General features: G+C 28.8%; 1 protein-coding gene across 1 annotated transcript in view; it reads right to left on the reverse strand.

Annotated features, from left to right (window-relative positions):
- The window catches only part of LOC129958952 (ankyrin repeat and SAM domain-containing protein 1A-like), a 111,031-nt gene that overhangs the window by 1,667 nt on the left and 96,369 nt on the right, over positions 1-12,995 (reverse strand). The window contains exons 14-19 of the mRNA XM_056071708.1: positions 9,775-9,896; positions 6,886-7,146; positions 6,688-6,795; positions 3,836-4,093; positions 1,277-1,435; positions 405-542 (exon numbers count right to left, since the gene is read on the reverse strand). Of these exons, the coding sequence (XP_055927683.1) occupies positions 405-542; positions 1,277-1,435; positions 3,836-4,093; positions 6,688-6,795; positions 6,886-7,146; positions 9,775-9,896 (1,046 nt within the window). The remainder of the gene's footprint in view (positions 1-404; positions 543-1,276; positions 1,436-3,835; positions 4,094-6,687; positions 6,796-6,885; positions 7,147-9,774; positions 9,897-12,995) is intronic.

A 12,995-nucleotide genomic window follows, 5' to 3' on the forward strand; every position in this document is an offset into this window, starting at 1 on the left:
CATTTCATTTAAAGATTAATTACCAAATAAATATCGGACATGTTTTATGTAATTAAAGGCTTTGAACTAAAAAAAAAAAAACATTATGTATTTTAGGGCAATAACTTCATGCACAATAATAAAAATTCTTCCGGAATTTTACCAGAGTTCTTGAATATTAATACATCATTGATAAAGAAATTATACCTAATAATATCATTCTGATATATTTAAAATTTAAATTACCAGCATGAAGAATTTTGAAATCAAACTAATATATAAATAAAGAAGGTGATTATAATCAACCTTTTCTTTCCAAAAAGTTTTACATAATCTTAAATTTGCATTTTTAAGCAACAAATTCCAATGTAAGATTATGAAATTTTGTAAAAAAAATTTTTTAAACATAAAAACAAACCACATACCACTGTATGAGAAGAAAATACATGGCAATAATGATTGTGTGTTTGATGTTCTTTGGTAATATATGCAAAATGTCGCAAATCTTCCGCATCTTGACATGCACAATGAATATTGCGAATTTCATGTTCACAAACCAATTGCTAGAAAATTAAAAATGAAATACAATAAATATTTCTTGATTCTCAAAAATGACAGGATAAAAATTATTTAAGAAAATATAAAAAATTTTGGCCTGATTAAAAAAATTGACGAGCTTTGAAGCATACAATTTTAACTTCACAAGCATTATGGATCAATCCAACACAGCTTAAAATTTTGCAATAAAAAATTGAAGATATAACATAAATGTGTCGGTACACTTCAAAAAACTGTCTTGTACTTGCCCACTGTACTTGGGTCCTTGAACACCTTGACATACAATGACGTTTGAGAGACGTCATTTATTTCATGTATCATTGTAGTATTTGACGTCCCCGAGACACTAAGAACCGTCTCCAACGGACGCAGAGAATCGTCCATTAGCATTACATATCCATTGTCCATTATATATGTATTCCCATTATCATTATATATCAACCTGATAATAAGTTATACATAGAAATGCAAATTTTAAAATGTTCTCTTTCTAAAATTACCCATAAGTGTTTAGTTGAGCCAAATTAAACAGTATTTTTCGGACACATCTATGCCACTTTAATAGGTTAACAAATAAATCACATATTAGCGGTTATAGACAATACATTGTCTTTAAAAGTTCTCTCAAAAGTAACAGCACAATATTTAGGCTTGAATTAGAATAACTAATAAGTTAAACAGAGAATAATTTAATACTACTAATATTTTTTTTAAAATCTGATATAATAAAAATAAGTACCTGGGTTTCAGCATTAATAAACTTCACACCAGAATAGGATATGGATAATATAATACTAGGTTTTTTAGCGATATCTTTAGTAGAAGCTTTCAATTTCTGAATTGAAGCCTTTGTTGATTCTAAACCATGCAATTCTTTCACTAATGTAGAACCTAAGTACTATAAAAGAATGGCATATAATGGAAGTAGTTACAACAAGAAATTCAACAAGCTATTACCGACATGAATCATACAATTTATATAGCAAATATATAAATTTTCGTGCCTGTAACACATTTATTTGCTATACATATGAATAAAATCAACAAAAAGTACAGGGTGTTTATAAAGTCCCGGACCCATTTTGATGTTTAATAACTCATAAAATAATAAAGATAGATTTAAATTAATACCATAAATAGTTAAATAGACTCAAAAAGTTTCATGACCCTTGTCACTGAACTTCCACGTGTGCCCCTTTCGTCGCACGGAGAATATCAAGTCGATAGTCAATTTCACGCCAGGTAGCGTCAAGCATGTCGGCATCCACAGAGCCATTTGCGCACTTTATGGCGATTAACAATGCCAGAAACATGAAAGGATGCTTCATCGGAGAACATTATGCTCTTCAGAAAATCAGCAGCATCTTCTATCCTCCTTAGCATATCTGTTGCAAAGGCCATCCTCCTAGGTCTATCGTTCTGTTCCAAAACTTGAACAATTTGAACTTTGTATGCAAGCAGTCTTAATTTTTTCTTAATAACCTTGTACACCGTCGAAATTGGCATATCCAATTCTGTTTCCGCTGATCTCACAGATATTCTAGGATTGTGTAAAAATGTCTCTCTGACATGCTCAACATCAAAATCACTTGTGCAAGGACGTCTGGAACGTTTCTTATCTTCGATACTTCCAATTTCTAGAAAATTCTTTTTCCACCGCAAGATGCTGTTTTTGGATGGAGGATCTTTTTGGTAAATTCTTCTGAAATTTCTCTGTGCTTGCACTATCGATTTCATTTCTATGAACCACCATAAAATCTGTGCTTTCTCTTGTGGTGTATGCATTCTCCTTAATATCCGCTCGAATAAAACATCACATAAAAAGTACTACATAGAACAAACACATCAAAAGTAAACATAACATTGCAATAGTTGACAAAAACAAAAGAGAGAAAAATGCAATTAATAAGCAGACAATATTTAGAAAAGTACAGATATTTAGATTGGAAAATGAAATTATCTGAAATTAAGCACACGCGCAGACGATATTTACAAAAGTAAAAATATTCAAACCTGAAAAGGAAAATATATGAGTTATTCCATCAATAAATGTCATAAGTGTGTTTATATCTTTATTATTTTATGAGTTATTAAACATCAAAATGGGTCCGGGACTTTATAAACACCCTGTATATTAATTTCTATTTATTAACTACACAGCAGATTTTTATTACAAGACTTTTATTAAGACTGAGACAAGCACACAGTTAACAAAGAATTTGAAAACATAATTCTAATTTTCGAAATTGCAGTTGAAAATACTAGCATATTTCATAAATCTGCAAGTTCTTCCAATCCACAGAATGCAATGCTTTCCTCAAAACTTCTGAGGTTATGAAAGTGTATTATCTTTTGTTCTTATTATCTTAGCATTCGTGTACTTTAAAGACTGACATTTATAATTCAATTATACAAATAAAATATGAAAAATAATGTCAAATATCAGCTAGGTACACTATAATGTACTTTTTTTTTTGTTTATCATTAAAAAAAATAAAGCAATATTTTAGAACATGAATCATAGCTATTCTTAAGCAATACTCTACTCAAGTTTTTGCATGAAATATATCACATTGTTCTAAACGACAGACATGGCACAGGCTTAAGGGGAAAAAAAAAAAAAAAACGAACTTGGTGTGTATATATATATATAAATAAAATGTGCCAAATATAAACACCTAAAAATAAAAGCATGGTTTATTAAATAATAAAATGAACAAATCTATACAAAGAGTGCTTGTGATATTAAAAATATTGCGTATTTATTTTTAAAAAAAGAAAATTAAAAGTAATAAACTTCGAATTCGAAAATGCAGAAATCCGCGGAAACGTGCTATTTCTGAAGATATAAAATGCCATTAACATTACAGTACTTCTGTTAATCCTAGCTAGAATTATAATAGTAATTCTAAATTCAAGAACTCTTAGTAGTTTTAAATCAAACAATGCAATGAATTCTTAATCAGATGCTCATTATTTGAAACATAAAAACACGCAATTAATTGAACATATAACACTGATTAACAAATTCTTTTGGGTGTAAAAGCATGTTACCAACTATTCCAACAGACAAAAGCACTGCTCTAAAGACAAAAACATTCACAACAGAATTATAATTTATTAAAAATGTTCTATTTAAATTGACTATGACTATTTTTTAAAATTAAATATATAATTAAAATGATTATCATTTTATAAGCAACCAAATTATTAAGTAATGATGAGTAGCTTTATTTTATGATTTTAAATTATTTTGTATATTTGTAAAACTTTTCTAGGAAATTATTTCAGCACTTACCTTTGTCATATAATTACAACTATTAATAACAAGTTCATCAGGATGATGACGCCACTGGGCTTCAATCACAGAATAAGGAATCTTTCTCTCTGGATCTCGAGAATCGCTCATTAACTGTGTTGGTGACCTTATACGCAAATACGGTTTGGAAACAGAAGCAGATGAATGACCATCAAAAGATGCATTCATAGCATTATCTTTTCCATAGTATCCTTTATTTATGTTGTCAGCTACTTCCAATTCAGAAAGATCTAAGGTCTTTGAAAAAAAGTTGTTATTAGTCAAAGAAAAAATTAGATTCTATGCATGCAAAAGAACAAATAACCTCAGAATATATAAATGAAATTTTAAGACTTCCAAAATTAAATTTCCTGAAACGCAAAACAGATATAGTTTTTGTTATAATAAAATGCATGCTATCCTACAGATTAACATTCCTTTCCTATAATAAAGTATTAGTTTGTTTTGTTTTTTCTACTTATGAGCCATCAAAACTGAAAGCAAAAAAAGAAGTAAAGAGGCTTAAACAAAAACTATTAAATAATTACAAGACATAAATCCTATGTTTTAAGAATGAAACAGCATTTTAATTTTTAATTAATTGAACATCTCAAGAAAGCTCTCAAAGAAAATTTTATCTGAAAGTTTCCATTGAATAGTCCAATCAGCACAGAAAAGCTCATTTTTTTTTCTCTCTAATTGTCAAATTAAAAATTGTGAGAATATCGATTAGGAAGTATCTGAATAGTAAACTACCTTCTGACTTTCCATTTCAGTACAGCAAATACTAACACGAATTTACAGAAGATATTAAGAACAGGAATATTTCCATCCAATAAAAAATTATCAGTCAATTATTATATACAGTGTTCTGAAAAATGGAAAAAACGTTTATTTCCTTAACTATTGCAGCCGGATATATATTTTTAAAAGAAAAGTTTCGTCAAATAAGGCACCAAATGTATGAAATGTCGACTTCAGTAGAGGGCAATACAAGAAAAAAAAATTAGCAAAATTAAATTTTATACGGTATACGCTATATTTTAAAAGTGTCAATGAGTAAAATATATTTCTTGTATTAATCTATGCATATGTAAAGTTTCATTTTCTATCTGTAAAATTTTCTGGGATATGAAAAGGCAAATTTATCGATTTAGATAAATTTTTCATACCTCTGACGGTGTCTAAGCAAGACATTCGTTGCAATTTTCAGATAATACAAAACATTATTATGAGGACAGAATCAAGAAATAATGCATTTATAAACTTTCAGTAAATTTTTAAAAAATGGTTAGAAATAAAACATTTATAGAAATTTGCTATTTACGATGAACAGATTACAAATGATAGTTTGAAGATTCGGTCTCGCTTAATGCAACATTTGTCTGTCCAACATGCATTCATCATAAAAGAAGAATTTGAAAACACCCAAGAGATGGCCCAGCTGTGAAACTGTAGAGGCCGAATGTGCAGTTGCATCACTCTATAAACACAACGAATACTGTATGGATGCCAGTTATTATATTGAAATGCTCTCTACATTGTCGGTTTTGGAATGCTGAATTATACACCAACTGCTCATATACTAGCATGAAGTCTATTTCTGTATCTAAAATGTCTATTTCTGCATCACATATAACGCCTCACCCAGTCCATTCCTCTCTTGGAAAGTACGGATCCTATAGTTAGTAATCGCTGAATTGTTCTGAAAACACGCTTCTTCAAAACAATGACGAAAATTCATTACACGATGCTCGTATTCTTCGGTAAAAAGATCAGTATTATGATAAGATACAACATAAACCGTCAGCAAATCCAAATGTTACTTATACAAAATATCATACAATTTATTACTAATTTCACATAATTTATTTATGAAATAAGTAATTGTCTTAGGGAACAAATATGAGCAACAGTTTATTTTCTTGCTCAGCATGCTAGTACTTCTCTGAGATAAAGTTTCTCTTCCCTTCTTTATAAATTCGATGTTGCAACTATCAATTAATCAAAGTAAACAACATCATACCTGATTAACAAATTTCTTTCGATTAATAATGATGATTAGATGACATGCTATTAGACAAATATTAATATATGATAGTCTTTCTGTATTGAATAAATTTGCATTCCTGAAATAAATTCATTTTCAAATATTTCATTTCAATTTGTGATGTGTGATTTAAAAATAAAAATATCTCTGCACATTTTGTAATAGAAATGTGAAATATGTGAATAGATGAACATAGGGGAAACATTTTACTAATTGACACTTTTCCTCCATGAGGTAAGTAAAAAAAAAAAAAAAAAATTAATTTTAAAAAAATGTTTAAAATCAACCTTTCCAGAAGCCAAAGAGCTTTCGTTTAAATGTCCATCTTTTTAAACAAAACTTTGCGATTGAAAGTATATGTCTATATACAATATTAGGGATTAATAGGATACCCTGCATGCTTATATATATATATATATATCACCCTCTATATATTACTTTAGGAATAACTGCAAAATGAATGCAGTGTTTATAAGAAGGGGAAAAAAATTAAGATTACATATTCTATACTTTTACTTTAAAAACTGCACAGTTAGAATTTTTTAGATTTCAAATGCAATTTCTTAAGGAAAAAATTGCTTTCCTGCATTTAAATTAACCACTGTAAAAAAATTTCATCAAATTTCCCTATGTTTACCTTTATAAAACATTTATGAATCTGAGTGTATAAGTTTCAATTTAATTTTTATAATAAAATACTATAAAATTGTATGATAGATTTTATTTTTAGTGTCATCCAACATGTATTACAAAAGCAGAGCAAGTGAATTAGAAAAAAAAAAAAAAAAAAGCAGGGCCTTACTAGTTTTGTCAAGTCAAGCTCATTTGAATCAATAAAAGTACCAAAATGTTTGTCTCCAAGCGAAGCCAAAATACGTTTCCTATGACCTAATTTAGATATTTTCAAAACCTATGAGGAAAAAAACAGATTTAAAAATAAGTTTGAAATAATAACTGAAAAGAATAGAAAGAATTATATAAACTGTGTTAAAAAACTCACTGTGTTTAACTCTACTTCCCAAAGTTTCAAAGCTCTGTCCATATCAGTAATATTGTTGTTTGAAAAATTCTCACTGTATTCTAATAGATTGATGGATTTCAGCCATTCATCAACAGATTTTGGAAATTTTTCAGTTCCCCTGTATTTGCTAATAGGTTGCACAGAAGGCAACTTCTGAGCAAAAGTACACAGTTTCTGTCTATCAGAAACATTAAGTATCCCGATTTCTTGCAGATCAACTTCTTCTAATATATTTCCACCCTAAATATTAAAACAAGTTTTGAATATATAAATACTCAAAAATAGCTTCAAATATTTAAACACAATTTTAAAACAACAAAAGGGATTCTCCATTCACAAAATTAATAGAGAGAAAATTTAAAATGCAAAATAACTGATTCATAAAATGTAAAAAGATTCTTACAGTTCAGGTATAAATAGAATTACTGTGAAAGCTATACCTTAAATCACTAAGCAAAGTTAAAAAGTCATGAATATAATTCAAAAAGAATTCAAAATCAGTACATGTATTAGAACAGAAAAATCCTTGAAACTCGAAATTTAAATACTGGTTTATATAGCTCTAATAAGTAATCACAGATAATGTGGGCATTTGTAGTTTTCGCTATAAAAACACTGCTGGCACCATACCACCGTATTTCCCCCTGCCATCAATAAATATAATTTTTGTAGGATTTTTAACTACTTGGTATAATAACTTTTTTCAATAGATGACATGCTTAAAAATGTAGACATTAAGTTAAACAGACTTTAATAAACAAAAATGCCAGTTTTCCTATAATAAACAGAAAAAGCTTATATTTATTATAATTATTGTTAAACGGTTCAGAAAATACTATAATTTTTATGCAAGGAAACATTTTAATTGTGGATATTTTCATAAATTTTGAAGGCGTATTTACATTTGAACGACAGTAAAATAGATCTAAATTGAATTACTCTGAGTTGAGTTGTAACTAGTATCACATATATATAATATCTCCCACTTTACAATTTTATGGAATGCCAGAAATTGCAACAAAAAGAAATAAATCTAGTTTATTACTAATTTTAACATGCTAAACTGCTTTACTGACAACACCAGGGACTTCTTTGATTACTGAATCATCATCTGCACTGGAGTCAATGGCCTGAATTCTTGCGATTTTCATAGCCATTCTGGACTTTCCCACCATCTGATCTTCAATAAAATCTTTGCCCCACAATCGCCAAGATTTATATAATCTGGCAAGAAATATATTCCAAGAGCTGTCATTTTCGATCCACGTTAAGACAACAGTCGAGTCGGTCCAAAAGTATTTTGCATTATATTTTATCTCAATATCTGTCACCTAATAATATAATCTGGATAATATGAGTTATCAGTAGTTCTAATCGAGGAATTATGATTTTCTTTGTAGCTGACACTCTTAATTTACTTTCTACTAGATGCAGAAAAATCTTTCCATTACATGCAGCATGTAAGAAAATATATGTTGCATGGGAGACTTCACTGGCATCACTGAAGACTTATCTGACAATCGTTAAAAGTATTTGAAGTGAATTTCATGAAATTTTGCAATATTTCAGCAAATTTACATGCTACAGTTAAAATTTACTATATATGTCTCGTGGAAATCCTATCCATAATCCTATTCGCGGACGCCAACCAGGATCAATAAATATAATGGATTTTATATGAGAAAACACTTTAATAGCGGATGTTTACTGAAATGTAGAAAGCGTATTTACATTCGAAGGATAGAACAACAAATTGAAAATGAATTATTCTGAGTTAAGTTGCATATGGTGTGACATGAAAGTACAAGTATACATAGGAAACAATCATAATGAATTGAATAGAATGCAACGTTCTATGAAAAAGTTCTTTCATTTTCTCATTTTGGCGACATTTGAATTGGTTTGATCAATAAATGCAGAAATCGAACTTTTAGCGATGAATTATATATGAATCGAATATCAGTTTCTTTGAAAATTTCGGTAGCTATAAAACAGATATGCTCTACTTTACTATTTTGGCATAGGTAAATTTCATAGTTTTAGAAAGAGTAAACCTAAATCTAAACGTTATTTCCAGATTTTAAAATTTACGTGAATGAAAATTTGGTGGCGTTTATACTAATGTAACAATCAACAAAACTTTAATAATTTACTTAGCCATATATTTCTGTAGAGGTAAAAATTAGATAACAACAGCAATACAAAGGGTTTTGCATAAAGGAGAGAGGTCAAGTAGCTGGTTGTAATTAATTTAGATAAAACTGTTATTGAAACTATGGTCAGCATGTATACTAACCTATTCATAAGAAAGAAAACACTTTGTAATTTTGAATTTCAACATTCATCTCACTAAAAGTAGGCGGTGCTCTTAAACAACAACCTGACAAGAGGCAAAGATTATTGGGATGATCTGATCTCTAACATTAAAAATTTCATATAACCAAAAAACAAAAGTTAAAAAAAAAAAAAAAAAAACAGAGCTAATACAGAAGAGAATTAAAATGATTGTTGAAACGAAGTTACATATTCAATATCAATCAGAACAAAAAGTCGCTTAATGAAATAACAACCAAGTGTTTTTCTAGCACCTCACTATCAGATAATATATTTTTCCCGACTATTTAGCCTTTTATAACAAACGATATTATGTCTATAAACAAAAGAAAGTGAGTAGAATGCAATATTAAACTACTAGTTAAAAAAAAAGTTTAATATGACAGCAAATTTTTAGAGCAAAATCTGAGAGCTCTATTGCTTAAAACAAACACACAAAGATAATTGCAATATCTTTAAAAATTTAATTAATTTACTATTTTAATAAACACCAGAAAAAATTAATACAATGTAAAGATTAAAAAAATTGCATACCATGAAATTAATATCATCAAATCCATTCAGAATAAGTAAACTTTCATACTGAGGTAACCCAATTTGTGAAAGCCATTGTTCAAGACTGACTGCACAATAGGAATTCTGAGATGAATCTGAATCTATTACAAGAAAAAAAAATATTAAAAATAGAACTGAATAACTATATTGAAAAATGATGTTTTAACACTGATCAGCTTAAAATATCAAGAGCTTAATTAAGAACTTAACAAGAAAATAATTAGAAAGAAATATTTTTATGTGTCAGAATATTATTAAAGAATTTTCCATCATCTCAGATAATTACTTTTTGCCACTTTTTAATATATATAAATAATTTTACTTTTTCTCTTCTAACAATCTTATCATTTCTTTGCACTGCTAACATAAAAATATTCAAGATTTTTTTTAAAAATCAGAAAAATGAATTACATTATGGCCTGACTAAAGCAAAACTGAAGAAGTCGTGCTGTCATACATTTGGTGTGTTCTTGTTAAAGTAATTCAATCCAAAGTAAGACAACATTTAATATTTACATTTAAATATAACGCTCGTAGATTAACAGAGGCAGTGCTAATGCATATTTCAAATCTTTAGAATACAAGCCAATAAAGAAGGTAGAGTTGAGTTGTTATACAATTTCTAAGTTCAATAATAAAATGTTTTTCTGCTTCTTCGTTGCACCACAACATCTAATACTGAGTTCTAAATATATCTAGTGTTACATCAAAAGCAAAAAGTGGTGCATCTTTCATGCATAATTTTGAAAATTCTGATAAAAAGAATCTGATCCAACTTTTATTTAAAAAGCCGTGGAAAATTATTTTAAGCTAAATAGAAAAGTAAAGATAAATATTGATTATAGACTAGAACATGTTAAAAATAACAACCACCCTCGAAACTCCAATGGAAAACAATAATTAAAATTTATAAACAATATTACATATATAAAAGGTGTTTTCAAAGTATTTTTGTAAAAACAGAGAGAGTTTTAGGGACTTGCCAATAAAAACTGATTACAACTTACTAATATAAATTTTAAAAGATTATATTATAAATATAAATTATGAAGTGATAAATATAAATTAGTGAAAGAAAAATATAGAAAAAATTATTCTGATGCTCTACAAGTACAGAAAGATTCTCAGATTTCTAATTATCATTATAATATTTACTTTGTAGATGCCGAAAATATCACCAGAGTAATACTTTAACAAAAAATGAATATAATTATTTGAAATATTTGAAATTAATCTTCACAGTTAAATATATATAAAATGTATTAAAAAACATTTTGATTTCTATAAAATTTATTAAAGGACAATATAAAGTGAACTCGAATAAACTGCATTACTCTAAACAAGTAAATACAGTATAGTAACAATTATAATTCATCAACTCGGAGATGTCTATAAGTGTAACTATTCTCTTACTGAATTTAAAATGCCTCTTAAAGATGAACTGGTTGTATTATTGCATCATTTTGAATAAATACGATAGCCATTTCAGAACAGATCTCATAATTTTTGAATTTGAGTCAGAAGACAAGGATCTCTCCAAACTTCTATGCCATATCAATGAGAACATCAGGCAGATTATGGAAAATCTTTGGTGGAAGAATCTTTGGTTCAAATTTAACATCCTATGACCTCCCTACAAGGGAACTGCAGTCCATCATAATGAAAGAATAGGAAAGACATTTGACCAACAGAAATTTAATCTGGATCATGAAAAATTAGAAAAATTTCAAAGAAACAGCATAGTTGGGATTTCCCCTTTTGGAGGAATGCCAAGTTTTTTAGAAGTTCAAAATGCAAATTCAACATGAATGTTGAAAAACGAGAAGGCTGCAAACTTAATGAATAGAAAAGCATTAAACCACATTTCAGTAATGTTATAATGGGTGAAAAGGTCAAATTTCTTTCAAATAGTTATACTACAAAAAAATTTCAAAATAGTAAGAAACGAAGATGGAAGGAAGAAACAAAGCTTAACTATGTCCACCCATGAATCTTATGCATGACAGGTAAAAATTGCTTTCTGCCAATTTTTGGAAGTTCTAAAATTTGCTACAACCTTAGCACTATAGTTTCAAATATTAAGTATTTGGATTTCTACAACTGATATTAAAAATAAATATTTAAATTGGTTAACATTTTGTATTGTAATCAATTCCTAATAAAACAATAAAATGGGTATAAGTTGATGTTTGTTTTAACTTAATATCCATTCTGAAATGCCATGGGAACTATTTTGGGATGGATATCTTAATTTTGAACTGAGATGAGATAATGAGGATTACTTAAGGTGGCATTTTACATTCCAAACCTCTATATCTACAAGAAGACATCTGATCTTGAAATGATTGTAAATACATTAGACACTATGTACAGCAAATCAATAGATTTGGGCCTCCAACCTGCAACTCTTGGGTCCTGAAGCAGAAATTCTTCCACAAGTTTTGTAGGATCCCAAATTACACAGATAAAGATACTCCATAACTTCAATATTCAAAAGCCATAAAAGTATGATGGAAAATGTAGTCAAATAAAACTCGCAGTGATAATAGTTGACAATGTTGATTATTGGCAGAAGTCACAAACTGCAGTAACAGAGAAGTTTAAAATGTCACATTGCTACAAACATGCAATTGTTGTCAACCCATAAGGTAGCATGACTTTGGACCTTTTCCCACTGAATTTTGATCCATCAATAGGATCATAGGGTTTTTTTTCCCCCTTTGTCAACCAGTGTTCTTTTCATCTACTGACGTATACACAAGGAACATGCAATTTTCTTTTCTTCGAAGTTCTTTTGAAGTTTCAACCCCGCATTACAAAATCCTGGTAGGTTGTGAAGCAGATTGCCATCTCAAATTACTCTTTGAAAGAGGATTCTTCAAGGACTGTACCAACTGGAAAAAGAAGTAGAAGATCTATTTCCTGTTGCATGAAAAGCTTTTCATGACTCTCTAACCGATGATGCAGTGTTTTTTGCAGAGGAAAGTGGTGTTCACAATAGAATAAAGAGCAGCCCAACTTCCTTCAAAAATAAAGATGAAAAATAGCTTTGTAAAAATATGCCTACCAATGCCGCAGAGGTTTAAAATAGATTTATCATCTGTGGATGGAGGCGGGAGGGGAAAATAATTTTAGCAGTTTTTAAGAACTTGAAAAGAAACTAGACCATGTAAGGAATAAGAATTGAAAAGAAGAATTCC

This window comes from Argiope bruennichi, chromosome X1, assembly GCF_947563725.1.
Source record: "Argiope bruennichi chromosome X1, qqArgBrue1.1, whole genome shotgun sequence".
Taxonomy (NCBI): domain Eukaryota; kingdom Metazoa; phylum Arthropoda; class Arachnida; order Araneae; family Araneidae; genus Argiope; species Argiope bruennichi.